Here is a 23338-nt window from a genome sequence, read left to right as displayed (position 1 = left end):
AGGGGAGGGTGAAGTAAAGAGCTGGGAAGTCGATTGGTGAGAGAGATACAGGGCTGGAGAAGAGGGAGTCTGATATGAGAGGACAGAAGTCCACGGAAGTAAGGGAAGGTGGAGGAGCACCAGAGGGAAGCGATGGGCAGTTACGGGGATAAGGTGAGAGAGGGAGATGGGAATGGGGAGTGATGGAAGGAGGGGTGGGAAAGAGGGGTGCTACGGACTGGAAGTGCAAGAAATGGATGTTCATACCATCAGGTTGAGGGCTATCCAGACAAACTATAAGGTGTTGCGCCTTCAGCCTGAGTGTGGCCTCATCTCTACAATAGAGGAGGACCTTGACTGACACGATAGAATTGGAATGGGAAGTGAAATTAAAATGGATGGCCACTGGGAGATTCCGCTTTAGGTGGCAGACAGAGCGTAGGTGCTTGGTGAAACAGTCTCCCAATCTACATCAGGTCTCGCCGACATATAGAAGGCCACACCGGGAGCACCCAACACATTATTATAACCCCAACAGACTCACGGGTGAATTGTCGTCTCACCTGGAAGAACTGTTTGGGACCCTGAATGGTAGTGAGGGAGGTGGTATAGGGGCGGGTGTAGCACTTGTTCTGCTTGCAAGGATAGCGATCCCTGCAGAAGGTAAGAAAGTAGGGAGGGGGTAAGATGTGCTTGGTGGTGGGATCCCATTGGGAGGTGGCAGAAGTTATGGAGAATTATGTGGAGGCTGGTGGTGTGGTTGGTGAGGACAAGAGGTATCAACTAAAGGCTTTGGTTAGAATAATCATGATCTAAATACACTTTGTTCCAGATTAGTCATTCCATAAATAGACCTTGCTTCAGTCAAGCACAATGTAAGTCTGCAGCGTACCAGTGAAGTTACTCTGGCACTGTGCACTCCAGACTTAGAGAACATATACCAGGCCATCAGCATTTCAAAGGCACCCTGTACCAGACCAGTGTCCTGAAGCCTCGATGCATGTGGACAGTGGGTTGCAAAGTCAATGTGTATCAGCCTGTACCAATCTATCCCACCAGCCTGTGTCAAATTGGTCATCCTTCACCATTTCCACCAGCACCAGACATGCTTTCTCTTTCCTCTCCTTTCACCATTTTAAACCAAGCACTCCCTCAGCAACCCTGTTCCATTTTCCCCTACTCTTCTTACCTGCCCTTCTCGTCTTCCTGCCCAACACCCTGCAAACAAACACTCTTTGCAGATGAAGCGAGGTCTATTACTGTGCATTTGATCTTCACAATGCGTTCACCTCTGCAATGGAAAACGCAAATGCAGGTTGGATGACTGATTTGCAGAGCACCTTCACTCAGTCCACAGGCATGACAGAGAGCTCCCTGTTACCTGTCAGTTTAATGCTCACCCATTCCCACTTTGACCTTTCTATCCATTGCACTGTTTCAATAAACCCCTATATAAAATTAACAAATAGCATATCAGCTTCTGACCAGGCTCATTAGAGTCCTTATGATTCAATGCTGAATTCAAAAACTTCTCACTAATCTTTCCCAGCTCACATTTCATGCTCCCCCCCCCCCCCCCCGACTCTGGTTCTATTCACCTACACCCACACATTTTGTCTATCAGCTCTTCCACACCCTTCTGGTCCTGGTTCCACCTACCCTTCCCCTCTCTCCTAATGGTTCCCATTCTGGCCTCCTTTATTTATCAGAGTCCTCCGCTGGTAGCCCATTATGCTCTGACTTACCTCCCTCCAGCAGCCATCTACACTTCCCCCACCTTGCTCCATCTGCCTCTTGGTTGTTTTTGTTTGGTCTTCCTCCATCTCTCTTCCACCTGCCCCTATCTCCCAACTTCCCCACCCCTACCAGGATCAACCTGCCTGTCATCCTTCACCTGTCCTCAGTCCACTGATCACCTGTGGCTTCTGTCTCACCATTCCCCAATCATTTTTATACTGGCTACTTCCTCCCTCCACTCTCAGTCCCACTTCAGGGTTTTGACCCAAACCATCGACATTCCCTTTGCTCTCATAGATACTGCTTAGCTGCTGAGTTCATCTGGCAGATTATTGTTCCAGATTCCAGATTGCACCTGCAGTCTCTTGTGTTTCCAATTCCAAATAGTGGAATGGCAGAGCAGACTCAATGGGCTGGGTGGCCTATTTCCGTCTCTAGGTCTTTATGGTTTAATCTTCCCAGTTCTGATGGAAGTATCACTGAAAGTTCACTTCAAGGTACATCATTCAATTGGGAAGGCAGGAGATATGTTGGCCTTTATTGCAAGGTGGTTTGCATTCAAGGGATGCTTTGCTCCAAATATATGTTGCTGTATCAGGAATGCTGACTCATTACCTAATAAAAAATATACAGTGGTGCTAGAAGGTTTGTGAGCCCTGTAGAATTTTCTCTCTTTCTGCATAAATATGCCCTAAAATGTGATCAGATCTTCATGCAAGTCCTAAAACTAGATAAAGAGAACCCAATTAAATAAATAACACCAAAAAGCATTATACTTGTTCATTTATTTATTGAGGAAAATGATCCAATATTACATGTATTTGTTGGAAAAAGTATGTGAACCTTTGCTTTCAGTAATTGGTGTGACCCCCTTGTACAGCAAATACTTCAACCAAACATTTCCAGTAACTGTTGATAAGTCCTGCACATCAGCTTGGAGGAATTTTAGGTCATTCCTCCTTAGAAAACTGCTTCAACTCAGGGATGTTGATGGGCTTCCTTGTAAGAACTGCAGGCTTCAGGTCCTTCCACAACATTTCTATAAGATTAGGGTCAGGACTTTGACTCGGCCATTGTATCCGCCTCCTCCACCATTGCCGGCCGCCCATTCCACACACTTACCACTCTCTGCGAAAAAAAAACTTACCCCGACATTTCCTCTGTACCTGCTCCCCAGCACCTTAAACCTGGGTCCTCTTGTGGCAACCATTTCAGACCTGGGAAAAAGCCTCTGACCTTCCACACGATCAATGCCTCTCATCATCTTACACACAGAACATTGTCCCAGAGGTGTTGTAGAATATCCAAGTAGTCTTTTGCAAACCTGAGATGTGCAGCAATGTTGTATTTGGAGAGCAGTGGTTTCCTCTGTGGTGTTCTTCCATGAACACCATTCTTGTTCAGTGTTTTTCTTATAGTGAACACATGAACAGAGACTCTAGCAAGTTCTAGAGCTTTCTACAGGTCTTTTGTTGTTACCCTTGGGTTTTTTTATCACCTCCTTCAGTATTGCACATTATACTCTTGATGTGATCTTTGCAGGATGCCCACTCCTAGGGAGAGTAGCAACAGTACTGAATTACCTCCATTTGTAGACAATTTCTCTTACTGTGGACTGATGAACACTCAGGTCTTTAGGAATGCTTTTGTATCCTTTTCCAGCTTCATGCATCTCTACAATTCTTCTTCTAAGGTCCTCTGAAAGTTGTTTTGATCGAGACATGGTGCACATAAACAGATCTTTCTTGAGAAGACCAAGCTCTGTCAGTAACCTGAATTTGTGTGTCTTTTGTTTATAGAGCAGGGCACCTCTACAACCCATTCCATACCTCTCACCTCATTGATTGGAACACCTGAATCCAAATAGCTTTTGTACAAGGCTTTACCCCAGAGGTTCACATACATTTTCCAACAAATACATGTAATATTAGATTCTTTTTCTCAATAAATAAATGAAAAATATAACATTTTTGTGTTATTTAATTGATTTCTCTTTAAATAGTTTTAGGATTTATGTGAAGATCTGATCACATTTTAGGTCACATTTATGCAGAAATAGAGAAAATTTTTACAGGGTTCACAAACTTTCTAGCACCACTGTACTTATGACAGAGGTTTATCAAATCGACTCATGGGGTGGATGGGTTTGTTGCAGGAAGAGAAGCAGACTGGGACTATACTCTTCATTATTTAGAAGATTGTGAAGAAATCAGATTGAAGTGTAATATGGAGCGTAACAGATGTTTCCCTTGACTAGGTGCCCAGACCCAGGGGTCATTAACTCAAAATAACAGGACAGGAATGAAGAGAAATTCCTTCACCCATTGGACGAATCTTTGGAATTCACAACTCAACTGTACTGTAGAGGCTCACTCACTGCGTATCTCCAAGGAAAAGACTGATAGATGCTCAGCATTTAAAATAATTAAGGAATACCATGTCAAAGCAGGAAATTGGAGCTGAGGCAAAAGATCAGCCTTGATCTCATTAAATGGTAGAGCGGCAAAAAAGGGCCAGGTACCTCCTCCTGCTTCAAGTTCCCCATGAAACGTTAACTCTGTTTCTTCTTCCACAGATGCCTTCTGATCCATGAGTTATTTCCTGCATCCTGTAATTTTACATCAGATTCCCAACCTCTTCTGTGTTTTGCTGCTGTACAACAGCTTCTTTATAGAATATTCCTTTCTTTCTTTCTATCTCTGCTTTTAGTGCTAGAGGAACCTGTCCAGCAGGTTGGACATTCCTGCTTCCTGAGCAGACGAGAGTGGGGTTGTAGTTAGGATGAATGACCCAAGAGTGACATTGGGCTTCAGGCAGTTCTTCAAGAGTGGGGAGGGAAGAGAAATGTAATTGTAATTAGATTTAGTACAGACAGAGAAACAGACACATCTTTGTGCCACAGGGAATGAGAGTCCCGAAGGCTGTGTTGTCTGGGTGCAGGACATCTCATCTGACCTGCAGAGGAAGTTGGAGTAGGAGGGGAAAGTTCTATTTTTCATCATGCTGCTGCGTACCAATGTCAGAGATAGAAAAAGAAGAGGTTCTGCAAGGGAAATATGTGCAGCAGAGACTAAATTGAAAAGTAGAAACAAAACAATGATAGTTTCTAGATTGCTACTTGAGCCATGTACTTATAGGCACAGGCCCATTGGCTTCCTGAGTTAAATGTGTGGTGTGAGAGAAATGAGTTGGAGTTCATGAGATATTAGCACCAGTATTGAGAAAGGAAGGAACTATTTCAATAGGACGGGCTCCACCTGAACCATACTGGGACTAGAAGTCCTGGCTAATCATATAACTAGGACTGTGGATAAGGCTTTAAACTAAATAATAGTGGGGTGTGTTCAATAGATTGAAAAAAAGGTGGATAAAGTAAAAAGGAAAGAAAGCAGGAAGTTTCCAGAATAAAAAGTGAGAGAGAAAGATTAGAAGAGGATGTGAGTTTAACTCGAGGCTACATGGTGAATATAGGACTGAGGTGTTGTATTTCAGTGCACACAGTATACAAAACAAGGTGGGTAAGTTTATAGCACAACTAGAAGTTGCGGGTACAATGTTGTGGGCATCACAGTGTTGTGGCTGAAAGGAGATCACGGCTGGGACCTAAATATCCAAGGCTACATATCCCATTGAATAAAAAGGCAGGTGAGCCGAGAGAGGGGTTGGAGGGGATTGATGTTGTAAGAAAAATTAAAATCAAATCCTTAGCAAGAAGTGACATAGAATCAGAAGGCAAGAATATCATAAGTGTCACTCCACTCTTTAAAAAGGCAGGGAGGCAAAAGACAAGAAATTATAGGCCACTTTGCCTGACTTCAGTGGCTGGTAAGATTTTGGAGTTCATTATTAAGGATGAGATCTCTGGGTTCTTGGAAGCACATCATAAAAAGGACAAAGTCAGCATGGCTTCCTTAGGGGAAATCTTCCCTGACCAACTTGTTGGAAATTTTTGAGAAATAGCAGGCAGGATAGACAAAGGAGAGTCAGTGGATGATGCTTATCTTGGATTTTCTGAAAGCCTTTGCGTTAGTGTGTCCCAGACAAGTTGGATCAAAAGGGCACCATGACCACAAGCAGTAACTTTTTCAGATCAGAATGTCATTGCTGACCATTAGTCTGAGATACACAACACTATAAAACAAACTAGTTATATTGCAAATGTTATATAGTTTGGCCATGTCATCACAAAACAGACAATAGAGAACAAAGACATAACATGCCTACTCCTAAACAAGTTCTGGTGTTTCTTGTGTCACAGCCAGTTGTAAAATGAAGTCACTGTGCACAACACCAGATGTGCTCTTCTGTTTTTTTTTTATTGTGTAGGAAGCAATTTCTTTGGTATTTGTTAAATGATGTATCAAGACTCCCTGGAGAAAACAAGTCAACCTTTAACTCATCAAGAGCATCATTAATTTAATCCAAAAATCAATCCTTAAACTCCAGATCTAACCCCATCCCAACCTCACAATGATTCTGCCATTGATACAATAAGACATGCAAGAAGTCGTTTTCTGAAGAGTGACCAGGCTTGTTCATGACAGCAGCTTGTCCATGTTTTGTCAGTTCAACTTGCTAATGCATTGTTGTCAGAGCAAATTGACCATTCCTTTGTGCACCTTGAAACCAGTTCCCGCTTCCTCCATTCAAAGCACTCCTGGTACTAATGTATCCTACAGAACTCTGCAGGTTCTAGAGGGCAACACTGAGAATTTTGCAGCTCAATTCAAGTATCCTTCTGGCCACAATGGACTATCCGTCCTGATGAATTGGTTGCACTTTTGATAACTTCCATCCACCTAGTGAAAGGAAACCAAGTTGAGTAATCAGTAGGTAACACAGCACAGGAAAGCAGCCAACATGATATGATGAAAGGCTTCTCCCACCCTGGTCATTCTCTTTTCTACCCGCTTCCATTGAGCAGAAGATGCAAAAACTGGAAAACTTGTATTTTCTGGCTAAGAACAGCTTCTATCTCATTGTTGTTAGACTATTGAATGGACCTCTCATATGATCAAAATGGACTCTTGGCCTCACAATCTACCACATTATGGCCTTGCACCTTGTCTAACTGTACTTTCTCTGTATCCATAACACTAGATTTTGCATTCTGTTACTACATTCCTTGCTGTACCGATGAAATGATCTGAATGGATTTATACAAAACAAAACCCTTTCATCTTGTTACATGTGATAATAATAAAACTAATCACCACTTAGCATTTCCACTCTTTAAAAAGTCAACTGCTGGGAGGGCATCTAAAGTATTTTGTTCTGCAGCCAGTGCTGAAAGTTGTATTGGTTATCGAACAGGTTCTGCTCTCATGGAGTGGTGAGCAGGGTGTTTGTAACCTACTGTTCATGGGCTCATTCTCACATCAGTGTTGTGCTTCCTGACCACAATGGATTCCAATTTCTCAATGCCTGTATGTTTAAAAATTCTCTTCCTTCTATTCAAATGACTACATTTCCTCATTTCTTTCTATCCCTGCAATCTCCTTCAGCCTCCATCCCCACAATACAAGCATGATCATTTCCGGGCAACTCTTGATTTCCGTCAGCCATTCCAGGGCACCTGGATGAAGCTCTTGTTAAAAGTGGTGACAGATATCAACTTTGCAAAGGAACAGAACATTAACCAATGCAGTAAAAGGATGCATCAATCTATAATTAGGATAGCACCAGAGCCTCAGGTTGAATTCTGACGTCAGTACCCTCTGTGGAGTTTGCACATTCTCCCTGTGATTGTGTGGATTTCCCCTGGCAGCTCTGGTTTCAGCCTACAAAGATGCGTACACTGAGTGGTGGATGTCTGGAAGGTGCTGCCAGGGTGATGTGGGGTATGGTTCATGTGTAGGCAGGAAGGATTAATGTAATTAGCCATCATTACCTCAGTTAGTTCAGCACAACCTTGGGGGTCCAAGTGCCAGTGCCACTGCCTGTCCCTGTCCTTGTGTTGTACTGTTCTATGTTTTATAACCTGCAGATTGGAGGGTTAATCGGCTGCTGGGAATTGCCCCCAGTGTGTGGATGAGGGGTAGAATCTGTAGTTGATGAGAATACGGGGAGAATAAAGAATAGGATTAGTGTAAATGGGTGGTTGATGGTCAGCACTGACTTGATGGGCTGAAGGGCCTGATTCTATGCTGGCTCTATAATTCCATGGAAACTGACTGTGGATTTGCTTAGAATAAGCAGGTCACATCAAATGGACCAACTGATTCCTGTAGGTTAGTTTTCACCTGGTACAGACTACTCTGGTGTTGAGCCAGGGCATGTAATGCCCCTCTGGGGTGGTGGAGAGGGACTAGGTCTGGCTTTAAGCCACGTCTGGGAGAACACAACATGTCAATCATAACCTTGACTGAAATACTGTCTGTGGAAGTCAAACTAAAACTTGCACTTTGCTCTTATGCACTGATGTAAAGTTGGAATATTACCTTTCAAAAGTGTACTCGCTTTCTGCTCTGAAGAAATAGACATGAGATTTGAAGTGCAGTTTAAAGACATAATCTTTGTGGATGTGGTCGTGGTCGGTAGGCATGCTCACCGAGTAACCCAACAGTGGAAGACTGGCCAGAGGGTAGTCATCCTGGAAATGCCAAAGAATAACATCTTCACCAAAAGCAATAATCACAGATGCACAGAGTGACTCTACTGACAGTCTGAATTCTACCAATAAGGTTAACTGAACCTACCTTGAGATTGAATAACCTCCTGCAAAGCAACTCTGTTCACTTGGACATTAAAGCACAAGGTACAACAAAGAAACAACAGAAGCCCATTCAACCCGTTGAACTTGAAGCTGCCACTGAACAGAACAGTGGCTGATCTACGTATATCTTAATTTCTTATAGCCACCCAGGTAGCATATTCTTCAGTACCTGGCCCCAACAAAAGCTGATCAATCTTAATTTTGACATTTTGAGCCTCAGCATCTTTTTTGGGGGAAGAAAGTTTCAAGTTTCCACTCCCAATGACATGTCACAGCAGCAGTAAGATGCAGCTCTAACTTTCTAGATAGCCCTGGGCCTACATTCTGTCTATTGCTGCATGAAAAACCCATCATAATTAATTCTTCATCCCAACATTCCCCACAAATTAGTCTTCTTTCAGTAAATGTACGTTAAGCCTCTTTGAAATGTAATTTTGTACTCTTAGTTAATCTGCTCCATATATTAGCAACCTTCTAAGTGAAGAAACTGCATCTTTCATCTGTCTGTCCATTTCTTTGTGGATACCTGATATATACTACCACACTCAGTAATTACTACATTGTCACGTCTCATATCATTCATAAACGTTGGAACCTATTCCCTTTACCCAAGCTCACTTCACTTGTACATACCTTCCCCCAATCAGAATAACATTTTGTGCATCATTAAGATGGTTTAAGATGCCTTCTGGCAATGCACTGGTATCACTGCCTGGTATGTGAACTGTACTTCCCTCAATTGCAGGACTCTGCAGAGAGTGGTGCAGACAGCCCAGCGCATCGGTGGATGTGAACTTCCCACTATTCAGGAGATTCACAACAACAGGTGCGTAAAAAGAGCTTGAAGGATCATTGGGGACCCGAGTCACCCCAACCACAAACTGTTCCAGCTGCTACCATTCGGGAAACTGTACCGCAGCATAAGAGACAGGACCAACAGGCTCTGGGACAGCTCCTTCCACCAGGCCATCAGACGGATTAATTCACGCTGACACAATTGTATTTCTGAGCTATATTGACTGTTCTGTTGTATATCGTGCGTACTATTTACTACAAATTACTATAATTTGCACATTGCACATTCAGACGGAGATGTAACAAAGATTTTTATTCCTTACCTATGTAAGAAACAAATTCAATTCAATTCAACTACTTATCGGTGACAAAGAAAACAAATAAGTATTTTATTAATAACCTTTTCTGTTAAACGATTTTTGCAATCAATAGCCTGTAACTTCCCAGTCAGAGCTGAGCCTTGAACCTTCTGTACAACCTGGCATTGCTGCGGAGTGAACTGAAGGTGTGGCAGAATTGAAGCAGCAGGGCCCAGGCCTCGGAGCAGGGAAAGAGCCAATATCAAGCCATTGCTGGAGCGCACTTGCAGGCGATTCGACGCGGCAAAACAGAGGTGAGGTGAGGCAGAGTCCAGGTGGAGCAAAAGAAAGACCTGAAGTCTGATCAATTTAAGCGCCGAGCGAACTACAAAGGTCTGGTAGGGGCCTGAGGGCATTTCAAAGTGGCAGGGAATGGTCCAAGAGCAAGGGATGGCCGAAATTTGGCCGATTTCAACGCCGGGCCAGATTGAAATGTTCAGAGTGTCAGGGCCAGAGACGAGGAATGGGCCAGTTCAGCTTCGTGCTCCACAATGTTTGCTTGGCTCCATGCTAAACCGAGGCTGTGGCCTGCTCCTGAATCGGCTACAGTGATGCCTGACTATGTGTCCATGGACTCACTTTCATCAACTTCGGTTCTGAATGCTCTTTGTTTACTTTCATTGTTTGCACGATTTGTTTTTTTTCCTCTGCACATTGGATGTTTGATACTCTTCTTCTTAATGGGTTCTATTGGGTTTCTTTGTTTTGAGGCTGCCTGTTAGGAGACGAATCTCAACATTATATAATAAATGTACTTTCTATCTCCCAATCCTCAGCCAATATGGATCTAGTTATCAGTTCTTCTTACACTACACTGCCATATGTTTTCATTTCTCCATTAACCTTGGGCTGGTGAATCAAAGCAGATCTAGCTGCTACCTGCCCAAAGGTCTAACACACAAACAAGCAATTGAGCAATCTCTCTTCCATGCAGTTAAGAGCATCAGACCAAAACCACATCATCAATGAAACACATCCAATCACAATGTGGAGTCCTGGTAGAATTCCATTAGACTCAGTCAGGGGTTGTACAACAATTTGCTCCATTCCTATTCTTAAATCTGAAAAAAGTTGCACTGGAGTAACTGTACACACTCAATGTGACCACTGTTCCCTTGCTTTTAGCTGTTTTGAACCTGAAAGACTGACCATTTTTTTCAGGTATGACTCATTGAGTTCTATCTGTTGAAGTTTTCCCATTTACTTAATACACAGTTACATTGTCTTTTACAACCTGCCGCTCAACCCGTCACTGTCCTTCACAACCTACCATTTAACCCGTCACTGTCCTTCACAACCTACCATTTAACCCGTCACTGTCCTTCACAACCTATCATTTAACCCGTCACTGTCCTTCACAACCTACCATTTAACCCGTCACTGTCCTTCACAACCTACCATTTAACCTGTCACTGTCCTTCACAACCTGCTGCTTAAATCTGCTGTTCAAATATATTTATTCTTCACCTAACTGAGCACCTTGAGCAAAATTTAATATAAGGCCTATTATATTTTCATTCACATCATTTACAAATATAAATGCCAAGGTTCCGATACAGGTCCTTGTGGAATGCTATTAGCACATTGGTTCCCCTCTGCCATACTTGGAGCCCTCACATGCATTTCCCACACATCTGCTCTCACCAAACAGCAGAGATAGTCCTCAACTTTTACTCCACCAGATTCCACATTTTACACATCACCCTCTGCCATTTCCACAGATCTAAAGTGATCTCACTTCCAATCACATCTTCTGCTCTCCTTTTTTCTTCCTGTTTTTCACAGGGAGCACTCTCTCCATGACTCCCTCGTCACTAGGCACCCATCTCAGACACTGGCACTTTCCCCTGCAATCAAGGTGTAATTCTTGTCTTTTCACCTCCTCCCTCATCACCATTCAAGAACCAAACAGCTGTTCCTGGTGAAGCATGGACCTCTTTTAACTAGTCTACTGAATTTTGTGCTTGTAATGTTGCCTATCCTACATTGGAGAAACAAAGCATACATTGGGTGGTTGTTTTGCAAAGCACCTATGATCTGTTCTCAATGGCCATCTCAACTTTCTGACTACCTGCCATTTTAACTCTTCCTGCCATTCCCACATCAACTTTCTCTATTGCTATAATGAGACAAACACAAACTGGAAGAACAACATCTCATATTCTACTTGGGTAGCTTTCAACTCAATGGTATGAGCCCTGAACTTCCAGTTACAGGTATCCCACACTTCCCCGGTGTTCTTCTCCCCTATCACCTGGTCCTATCTGGTCACCACCCATCTGGTTCTATCTATCACTCACCAGTCTCCATCCCACCTACTCTCGTATGGCTACGTACAGTACTGGCTATCTCAGACTTGATGCAGTCATGAGCTGAAATGTTATCTTGCACCATTAGACATAGGAGAAGAATTCTGGCAGTATGCCCATCAACTTTGTTCAGCCATTCTACATGGCAGATTTATTTTCCCTCTCAACTCCATTCTGCTGTCTTCTCCCCGTAACCTTTGACACTGACTACTCAAGAACCTATCAACCTGCGCTTCAAAGACACCCAATTACTTGGGTTCCACAGCCGTCGGTAGCAATGAATTCCACAACTTCGGCATCCTATGGCCAAAGAAATTACTCCTCATCCCTGTTCTAAACATCCTTCTATTCTGAGTCTGTGCCCTCTGGAATGAGAGTCCCCCACGATAAGAAACATCCTCTCCACATCCACTCAATCTAAGCCATTCAATATTCAATAGGTTTCATTCTTCTAAACTCCAGCAGGTACAGGACCAGAGCCATCAAACGCGCCTCATATGTTAACCCTTTCATTCCCCTGAACCTCCTCTGGACCCTCTGCAATATCAGTACATCTTTTCTTAGATAAGGGGGCAATTATAAAACCTCAGCAATACATCATTGCTTTTATATTCCAGTCGTCTCAAACTGAATGCTTACATTGCATTTGCCTTTCTTACCAGTGACTCAACCTGCAAGTTAATCTTTAGGGAATCCTGCACAAGGACTCCCAATTCCTCTGCACCTCTGATCTCTGAATTTGCTCTCCATTAAGAAAATACTCTATGCTTTTATTCTTTCTACCAAAATCAGAATCAGGTTTATTATCACCGGCATGTGACATGAAATTTGTTAACTTAGCAAAGGCAGTTCAATGTAATACATAATCCAGCAAGGAGAGAAAAATAATAATAACAAATACAATAAAACATAATAAATAAACAAGTAAATCTATTTTTTTTAAATGTGCAAAAACAGAAATACTGTATATTAAAAGGTGAGGTAATGTCCAAAGCTTCAATGTCCATTTAGAAATCGGATGGCAGAGGGGAAGAAGCTGTTCCTGAATTGCTGAGTGTGTGCCTTCAGGCTTCTGTATCTCCTATCTGACGGTAACAGTGAGAAAAGGGCATGCCCTGGGTGCTGGAGGTCCTTAATAATGGACGCTGCCTTTCTGAGACACCGTTCTCTGAAGATGTCCTGGGTACTTTGTAGGTTAGTACCCAAGATGGAGTTGACTAGATTTACAACCTTCTGCAGCTCCTTTCGGTCCTGTGCAGTAACCCATCCATACCAGACAGTAATATAGCCTGTCAGAATGCTCTCCACAGTACAACTATGGAAATTTTTGAGTGTATTTGTTGACATGCCAAATCGTCTCAAACTCCTAACAAAGTATAGCCGCTGTGTTGCCTTCTTTATGACTACATCGATATGTTGGGACCAGGTTAGATCCTCAGAAATCTTGACACCCAGGAACTTGAAACTGCTTATTCTCTCCACTTCTGATCCCTCTATGAGGATTGGCATGTATTCCTTCGTCTTACCCTCCTGAAGTCCACAATCAGCTCTTTCATCTTACTGACATTGAGTGCCAGGTTGTTGCTGCGGCACCATTCCACTAGTTGGCATATCTCACTCCTGTATGCCCTCTTGTCACCACCTGAGATTCTACCAACAATGGTTGTATCATCAGCAAATTTGTAGATGGTGTTTGAGCTATGCCTAGCAACACAGTCATGTATATACAGAGAGTAGAGCAGTGGGCTAAGCACACATCCCTGAGGCACACCAGTGTTGATCGTCAGCGAGGAGGATATGTTATCACCAATCCGCACAGACTGTGGTCTTCCGGTTAGGAAGTCGATGATCCAATTGCAGAGGGAGGTACAGAGGCCCAGGTTCTACAACTTCTCAATCAGGATTGTGGGAATGATGGTATTAAATGCTGAGCTATAGTCGATGAACAGCATCCTGACGTAGGTGTTTGTGTTATCTAGGTGGTCTAAAGCTGTGTGGAGAGCCATTGAGATTGCGTCTGCTATTGACCTATTGTGGTGATAGGCAAATTGCAATGGGTCCAGGCCCTTGCTGAGGCAGGAGTTCAGTCTAGTCATGACCAACCTCTCAAAGCATTTCACCACTGTCAATGTGAGTGTTATTGGGCGATAGTCATTAAGGCAGCTCACGTTATTCTTCTTTGGCACTGGTATAATTGTTGCCTTAATTATGCACTTCCCTAAACTGTATTCCATCTGCTTTCTCTTTGCCTATTCTCCTATTCAAAGTCCTTTTCCAGACTCCCTGCTTTCTCAAACCTATCAGCCCCTCTACCTATCTGTGTACCGTCTGCAAACTTGGCCACTTAGCCATCAATTCTGTCATCCCAATCATTCATATATAATGTGAAAAAAAGTAGTCCCAACACAGACCTCTGCGGAAAACCATTAGTCACTGGCAGCCAGCCAGAAAGGCCTCCTTTATTCCCACTCTTTGCCTCCTGCCTGTCAGCCAATTTTCTATCCATGCTGTATCTTTCCTGTATTACTATAGGCTCTTACCTTGTTTGGCAGCTTCATATGTGGAACCTCATCAAAGGCCTTCTACAAATACAAGTAAACAACATCCACTGACTCTCCTTTGTATATGCTGCCTGTCATTTCCTCAAACAGGAAAAAACTTATTAGTCAAGGCATTGAGTTCAAAAGTCAAGAGGTTATGTTGCAACTTTATAAATCTCTAGATGGGCCGCATCTGGAGCATTGTGTACAATTCTGGTCGCCCACTGTAGGAAGAATGTTGAGGCTTTGGAGAGGGTGCAGGAGAGGTTCACCAGGATGCTGTCTGGTTTAGAGTGCTATCATGAAAGGCTGGATAAACTTGGGTTGTTTTCTCTGGAGCAGTGGAGGTTGAGAGGAGATCTGATAGAGGTTTACAAGATTATGAGAGACATAGATGGAATAGACTGGGAGTATTCATTTCCCAGGGTTGAAATGTCTAATACCAGAGGCTTGCACTGAGGGTGAGAGGGGGTAGGTTCAAGGGGGATGCAAGGGGTAAGTTTTTTACTCAAAGTGGTGGATGTCTGGAATGTGCTGTCTGATATGGTGGTAGAGGCAAATACATTAGAGGCTTTTATGATAAGACACATGAATCAGAGGAAGATAAAGGGATATGGATATTGTGTAGGTAGGAGGGATTGGTGTTTAATGTTTTTGATTTGCTTTTTAGCTGGTTTAGGACAACACTGTGGACCCAAGTTCCTGTGCTGTACTCTTCCATGTTCCAACATATTTGTCAGGCAAGATTTCCCCTTAAGGAAACCATGCTGACTACTGCCTATTTTTATCATGTGCTTCCATGTATAGTATACGCCAAAACCTCATCCTTAATAATGGACGTCAACATCTTTTTAGCAACTGAAGTCAGGCTAACTGGCTCATAATTTCCCGTCTTTCGCTCCCTCCCTTCTTAAAGAGTGGAGTGACATTTGCAATTTTCTAGTCCTCTAGAACGATTCCAGAATCTAGTGATTCTTGAAAGATCATTACTAAATTCTCTACAATCTCTTCAGCTACTTCTTTTAGAACCTTGGAGTGTAGTCCACCTGGTCCAAGAAACTTAACTACCTTCAGGCCTTTCAGCTTCCCAAACGCCTTCTCCTTAGTAATAGCAACTACACTCACTTCTGACTAACATTCTTGAAAATCTGGCATACTGCTAGCATCTGCCACAGTGAAGACTGATGCAAAATACTTAGTGAGCTCATCTGCCATTTCTTTGTCTCCCATTACTATCTCTCCAACGTCATTTTTTTGCAGTCCAATATCCACTCTTGTCTTTTACTCTTTACATAACTGAAAAAAAAATTCAAAGACAATCTGAAATCGTACATCAAATGGGCAGATCTCCAGCCTCGACAACTTGAGGAGTCCGCAGCCAACAGGGCTGCGTGGTGCGCCCTGACCAGAAAAGCTGCATCTGACTTTGAGGATGACCGAAATCAGCGCCTTGCAGCAGCACGAGACCGACGCCACAAAGCTGTGTATGCACCTGTTCTAACAACCGCCATTCCATGTCCAACCTGCAACCGTATGCGTGCTTCGGCCTTCGGCCTCCAAAGCCACATGCGTATCCACAGATGACTGCACAATGTTTAGACTTCCTTGGATCCTGAGAGACAACCACCATCTGAAAAAACTTGGTATCTTCTTTGGTGTTCTGGCTAGCTTACATTCATATTGCTTCTTTTTTCTCCTTATTGTATTTTTAGTTGTGTTCTGTTGGATTTTAAAAGCTTCTCAATCCTCTAGGTTCCCACTAACTTTTGTTATATTATAGGCCCTTCCTTTGGCTTTTATGCTGTCCTTGACTTGCCTTGTCAGCTAGTTTCCTCAACCTCCCTTTAGAATATTACGTCTTCTTTGGAATAAATCTATTCTGTGCTTTCCAATTTGCTCTCTTATTAGCTCTTCTTCAGTTAGTCCTGACGAAAGGTCTCGGCCTGAAACGTCGACTGTACCTCTTCCTAGAGATGCTGTCTGGCCTGCTGCGTTCACCAGCAACTTTGATGTGTGTTGCTTGAAACTCCAGCCATTGTTTTTCTGCTGTTGTCCTTGATAGTGCCCCCTTCCAATCAACTTCGTCAGTTTCTCTCTCGTGCGGTTACAGCTCCTTTTTCTCCTCTGTAATACTGATACATCCATCTCCTTCTCAAACTGCAAGTGAATTTTATCATATTAGAATCACGGTTCATTTACCTTAAGCTCCTTAATCAAATTTAGTTTGTTACACAACACCCAATCCAAAATTGCCATGCCCCTAGTGGGCTCAACCATAATCTTCTCTGAAAAGCTCTCTTGTAGGCATTCTACAAATTCTTACCCTATGTCACTTCTAAGGATTTGATTTCATTCTTTGACTTCTTTTAGAACCTTGGAGCCACCCCACCACCTCTACCCACCTGCCTGTCCTTTCAATACAATGTGTATCCTTGGACATTAGGCTCCCAACTGTGATCTTTCAGCATTGAGCCAGTGATGCCCACAGTATTATACTCACCAACTGCAAGATCAGATACCTTATGCCTTATACTGCGTGCATTAAAATATATCACCTTCAATCCTGTATTCCTCACCCTTTTCAATTTTGCCCCCAGGTTACTAGAAGTTAAATTTGTATCCCTTTCTAAACTTTTTGTCTTTTAATTTATCCTGGAGACTTTTGTAACCTCTCCTGCATTCCCCTTTCTTACACCTCTTGCCTCCACAAATGCTGTTCAGTTCTTGCATTGTTCTATTTTTGCCGTAGATTCCAGCATCTGAAGTCCGTTTTTGTCACCATTAGTCGCATACCACCAATCAAAGTACATGTCCTTCCACTTGTCTCCTATTTCCTAACTAATTTACCATCTATAACAACTGGTTGCCACATCCACATACTTACTCCCATAAACAATACTAAACTATTTCTGGAAATATTCAAAAATATTTCCGTAACCATCATTTTGATGACGTTCCAGAAAATGCAACACTTAGACATGTTGTGCTCTTGACAAAATTCACACTACAATAAAACTGGTATTTTTCTTTTTACCCAAGAGCTCAGCCACCTCCTTCCAAATAGATTCCAATAACTTGATCAAAGCAGCCACATGACTAATAGAAATGTAAATTCCTAATTTATCTCATTATTTTTAATACCTGGATGACATTAAACATGTTGTAAAGGTACAACCAATCCAATGAAAATCCTATTATAACCCAGAAAAGCAAACAGAACTAAGCAATCCAACTCTTCAAGTATTGAAATGGACAGTGCAGGAACAGGCCCTTCAGCCCATCATGTCTATGCACACCATGATACCAAATTAAACTAACCCCATCTGCCTGCATGTGGTCTGCTTTCCTCTGCTCCCTTATTGTTCATATGTCTTGCCTAGGTGCAATTGAAACTACCTGAAATGAAAAATAATGGTTCAGTTCAAAATGGCAATGCCTATCTATTGTTGTTCTTTTCTGCACCTCATGGCACATCGAGCAGCAACCTTGTCTGTTTCTTACAAGGATTTTGTCTGTTAGCATTTTGTCTGTTTTTTATGAGGCTGAGCTGCTAGTTCAATGCTCAAACCAGCACAAATGGAAATGGTGCAAGGAGCCAGCCGGATTTCAACCCGGAACCACTTGCCTTGAAGTTTGGTGCAGCAGCTACTACACCACTGGCTGGCCAATGCTAATACAGTAACACGATATCTTAATATACAAATGAATATCAAACAATGAGTTTCGTTTCTCCCTTGCATCAGGATTTCCAAAACTCATGGACCACCTCTATCTATTACACCCATCACTACACTGTACAGTAAATACTTTAAACCAATAATGCTGTTTACATTGTAAATGCATGCATTATGTATTTTTTCATATTTTATTCCATATCCATACCTTACTTCTAACTTTTTTCAATATATTTTTACAAATTCTTTATTCTTCATAATTGCCGAATGTTGTGGTTTTTTGTTGTAGGTCGCACCCTGACCAACACACAACAAATTCCTAATACGTGTACTGTAAATATATATGGTGAATAAAGTTGATCCTTGATCAACTGCAAATATTGCTTTTAATATATAATGCAAGCATGAAGCAATTACAATTCCAGTTTCATGTCAGAATCTATTATGCTCACTCTCTTAAAGAGCAAAGATGTTTTTCTGCACATTTCAGTTTTATTGCATGAAACATATGGAAACTATTATTATCATTTTTCTTAACAACTAATTCCATTACTTAGCCTAATAGGTTAGATTTACCACAGTACATAATTATCTATTTAAATGTTTATTTTCCTTTTACATCATCTCAATGTGTACTTAAGAATGTATAAATAATTGTAGTTTTATACATATAAAAAAATGGAAAAGGTTATATGTGTGAAAAAAGTACATGATATTTGTGAATTCCTTATCCAAATAAAAATAAAATTAAAAAAAAAAGAAACATAAAGGAAAGTGGCCATTAAGCCTATTGCTGTCTGTCCACCATGAAAGTGTTGTGTATTCAGTATTTCAGTAAGATTTGAGTAGTCTTGTACATATATTGCTTGATTAAGCATTGTTATAGTCATAGTCATACTTTATCGATCCTGGGGTAAATTGGTTTTCGTTACAGTTGCACCATAAATAATAAATAGTAATAGAACCATAAATAGTTAACTAGTAATATGTAAATTATGCCAGTAAATTATGAATAAGTCCAGGACCAGCCTATTTGGCTCAGGGTGTCTGACCCTCCAAGGGAGGAGTTGTAAAGTTTGATGGCCAAGGCAGGGATGAATTCCTATGACGCTCTGTGCTGCATCTCGGTGGAATGAGTCTCGGGCTGAATGTACTCCTGTGCCCACCCAGTACATTATGTAGTGGATGGGAGACATTGACCAAGATGGCATGCAACTTAGACAGCATCCTCTTTTCAGACACCACCGTGAGAGAGTCCAGTTCCATCCCCACAACATCACTGGCCTTACGGATGAGTTTGTTGATTCTGTTGGTGTCTGCTACCCTCAGCCTGCTGTCCCAGCACACAACAGCAAACATGATAGCACTGGCCACCACAGACTCGTAGAACATCCTCAGCATCGTCTGGCAGATGTTAAAGGACCTCAGTCTCCTCAGGAAATAGAGATGGCTCTGGCCTTCCTTGTAGACAGCCTCAGTGTTCTTTGACCAGTCCAGTTTATTGTCAATTCATATCCCCAGGTATTTGTAATCCTCCACCATGTCCACACTGACCCCCTGGATGGAAACAGGGGTCACCAGTACCTTAGCCCTCCTCAGGTCCACCACCAGCTCCTTAGTCTTTTTCACATTAAGCTGCAGATAATTCTGCTCACACCATGTGACAAAGTTTCCTACCGTAGCCCTGTACTCAGTTGTTCATTTAAATAATTCATTATACAGGTTATCTGTATAAATGCATAAATTACATAAGTCATCACACTACCACTATCCACTACTTGCATGCCACATCCCCTGTAACAGAGTCAAGTGTAAGTGAGTTATGAAAGGTACTGGGTGATGCCACATCTGTCTCCATGCTGTACACCAGGGTTCCCCAGTTAGTTTTCCACAAGGGCCAAATTATGTCAAGCATGCAAGCATGCCAAGCCAAGGGCCAAAACATCCAGGGCTTTTTTCATTGCGCCAGTATGTTGTTTTATGGGGGGGGGGGGGTAGTAATTATTCAGGCCTGGGATTCTCAAAACCTGTGTTGTGGGTCACACAAGAAAAAAAAATGCACTCTTGAAACAAAATAAGTTCAAAACCAACCATTTAATTATGACTCTAGTTATCACAACTGTCAGCTGTCACACTGAGAACTCATCTGGGACTTAAAATACATAAATACACACACACACTGTAAACATGGTCGTCTTCTCTTCTCTTCCACACAAACTTCTCTTCCACACAGAGTTTTAGTAGTACTGTCTTTTCCACTATTTCTGTTCTCTCATTTAATCTATTTGTTCTTTCTAATTAAGCTATGTAGCATTTGAAGTATGAAGTGTAGCTATAAATGAAATTATCAGTATTATTGTTGTAATATTATTATACCACAATAAGATTGACAAACGGACAAAAATAAATTGATTCACTCACCATTGTCACCGACAATGGAACTGTCTTTAATAGCTCCACAACCGTTTTCTTGGTTTTCTCGTCATGACCTAAAACTTCACCAACCATATCAATTGCACAGGTTTTAATCAACTCAGCATCAGCCAATAGCTCTTTAGCTTTGGCAAGATGCAGCTGCTGCGCTCTCTTGTGCAGATGTTGACTTACAGATAGTAGAAACAGAGTGCTTGTATGATGTTATCATATTTGCAATGTTTTCTTTGCGTTGATCTGATTTTCGGGGTAGTTGGCATTAAAAGTGGCAGCATGCAGAGTGTTGAAGTGCCGCTTTAGATTTTCTGATTTGCAGACAGCTACGGACTGCGTGCATATTAAGCATGCCGGTTTAGCATTATTCTACCAGTAAAATAAACCAGTCAGTTTTAAACTGACTGTTTTCCTGGTTGGCTTTGTGCTTTTTCGCGCAGGCCATGTTGTTCTTGGTTTAGGGTCCGTGACTTACTGCTGATAACAATTTGCTTAGATGACAAATTTGCTTTTAGATGACAGATTCGCTTCTTAGATGACAGGTGGGTAGCTGGTGCATGCCGCTGTTTAGTCGAGGACCGTAGAGAGCGCGCAGTAGGTCTCGCACTCTACGGGGGGCGTAGGTCAAGTGTACGGTGTGGGATGAGGTTAAAATAAATTAGAGCAGTGCACGCTTTATTTACATGTTTTGACAGGTGCGTTCATGTACGTGCCAATGGGTCAGCACGGTCCAGACATTTGGTTCTCGCAGTCCACCTATTGGGGTTGTCTGCTGTACACCATGAACCGTTACTCAACAGAGGACAAACAGGTGTCGCTGCCAAGCTCTGCACTTCTGATTGGAAAGCATATTGGACCAAGGAAAGATCATGCTGCTTAGAGGAATCTCAAAAATGATGAAAGCAGTGGTCTGACTACAACAGTTCTGTGAGCAACATATCTGAGAAAGCCTCTATTATGATAATCAGGCAGTTACTTCTGAAATGTGGCTTGATTTTAAGCTGAAAGAGAATTTAAGAGGTCTAAGAACGTTGCAACCATTTGGCTTTTGTGAGTATAAGGAACCAGAATCTACTCTGCGTGCATTAAGGAACTTCAAGTGGGTGACAAAAAGCTGCTTGTAAAAGTAGATGCAGCGACCAAAGCCCAGCTGCATGAATGGGCAGCCAAAAATAAAGGAGTCAATGGAGATACAAAAACAAAGAATTCGTCAGACGATGTTGTGGATGAAGAAACCAAGAGGAGAGACCAGATGGTAAAGGCAGCAAGAGAAGCATTAATGACAGAATACTCCACTGAGCTAAATGAACCTTCCCAAGATCAAGATACACAAACTAGAAGAAAAAGGAAGGAAATAAATGGTTTTCAGAGCTATCAGAACCACTTCCTGCAATCTCAGAATCTATTTCTACAAACACCACAGAGGCGACCCCAGAACCTGAGATTGCTTCACAGCCACAAGTCTCACCTGCCAAGCCAGGTAATCTCCTCTATCAGGAAAGACATTACCCGAGAAGGGTAAGATATCCTTCACAGCGATTGTCTTTTAGTCTGAATGGGACAATTAAAAATTTACTATGCTGTGCATATCAGTATATTTAGTAATTGTATTATGTAGTATAGTGAGCATATAGTTGAGATGCATTCTATATTGAGTTGGAGTTTATAGCTAAGCAGGCAGGAGTGTTGTGTATTTAATAGCTGAGCAATATATATGTGTGTGTGTTGTTTGTTTAAATAATTCATTTACGGGTTATATGTATAAATGTATGAATTGCATACGTTATCACACTGCCATGTGATACATGCATGCCTTGAACAAACAATCTCTCGGCTCTCTTACTTTCCTCTGAATTAGTTTAATGTTTTGAAGTTACAAAACGTAACAGAAAGAACATACAAATGTATAGACCAAGAGCAGAAAGCCGTTCAGTCCACTAGCCCATTCTGTCATTTCATAAATTTTAAATCTCAACTCCACATTTCTGCCCTCATCAGCCAACCTTCTCCCCTTATTTGTCAAGAAACAATCGATCTTAAAGATGTTCATAGGATTTATAACAGATCTTGTGGTTACCCTTGAGGGGTTAGCAACCATAAGATGGAATTCCAAATGCAGTTTGTTCAATTGTTCCTAAGCAGTTTCTTCAATTTAAATAGGGGCAATTATAATGGTGAAAATTAGGCATCTAAAGGCAAAGAGGTTGCCTTATCCCATTAGACCACACAGAGTTTTAACGGAAGTGGCTGAATGACTCTGGTGAATTCCTTTTCCAGAGTGTGCTGTTACCATAGTAATGAGAGGGAACATGATGATGGTGAGGTCAATATGAGTGAAGTTGATGTTCTGGAGCATGTTGATATTAAGGGAGAGGAGGTGTTGGAGTTGTTAAAATACATTAGGACAGATAAGTCCTCGGGGCCTGACGGAATATTCCCCAGGCTTCTCCACGAGGTGAGGGAGGAGATTGCTGAACCTCTGGCTAGGATCTTTATGTCCTCGTTGTCTACGGGAATGGTACCGGAGGATTGGAGGGAGGCGAATGTTGTCCCCTTGTTCAAAAAAGGTAGTAGGGATAGTCTGGGTAATAATAGACCAGCGAGCCTCATGTCTGTGGTGGGAAAGCTGCTGGAAAAGATTCTTCGAGATAGGATCTATAGGCATTTAGAGAATCATGGTCTGATCAGGGACAGTCAGCATGGCTTTGTGAAGGGCAGATCGTGTCTAACAAGCCTGATAGAGTTCTTTGGGGAGATGACCAGGCATATAGATGGGGGTAGTGCAGTGGATGTGATCTATATG

The 23338-nt window shown here is 42.1% G+C and overlaps 1 protein-coding gene across 4 annotated transcripts in view; it reads right to left on the bottom strand.

Moving 5' to 3' along the window:
- Positions 1-5935: 5935 nt before the first annotated feature.
- farp2 (FERM, RhoGEF and pleckstrin domain protein 2) overlaps positions 5936-23338 on the bottom strand; it is a 220429-nt gene continuing 203026 nt past the window's right edge. The window contains exons 25-26 of one of the 4 annotated variants that reach the window (XM_072255829.1): positions 8157-8308; positions 5936-6515 (exon numbers count right to left, since the gene is read on the bottom strand). In XM_072255829.1, coding sequence (XP_072111930.1) covers positions 6443-6515; positions 8157-8308 — 225 coding nt within the window. In that variant the 3' untranslated portion in view covers positions 5936-6442. Of the gene's footprint in view, positions 6516-8156; positions 8309-16395; positions 16592-23338 lie in introns of those variants that run through there. The other 3 variants (XM_072255826.1, XM_072255824.1, XM_072255825.1) reach the window with 3 other exon arrangements.

Source organism: Mobula birostris, chromosome 4, assembly GCF_030028105.1.
Source record: "Mobula birostris isolate sMobBir1 chromosome 4, sMobBir1.hap1, whole genome shotgun sequence".
Classification (NCBI taxonomy): domain Eukaryota; kingdom Metazoa; phylum Chordata; class Chondrichthyes; order Myliobatiformes; family Myliobatidae; genus Mobula; species Mobula birostris.
Note: the sequence above shows the minus strand (reverse complement) of the source record. Positions and strands in the feature narration are given on the sequence as shown.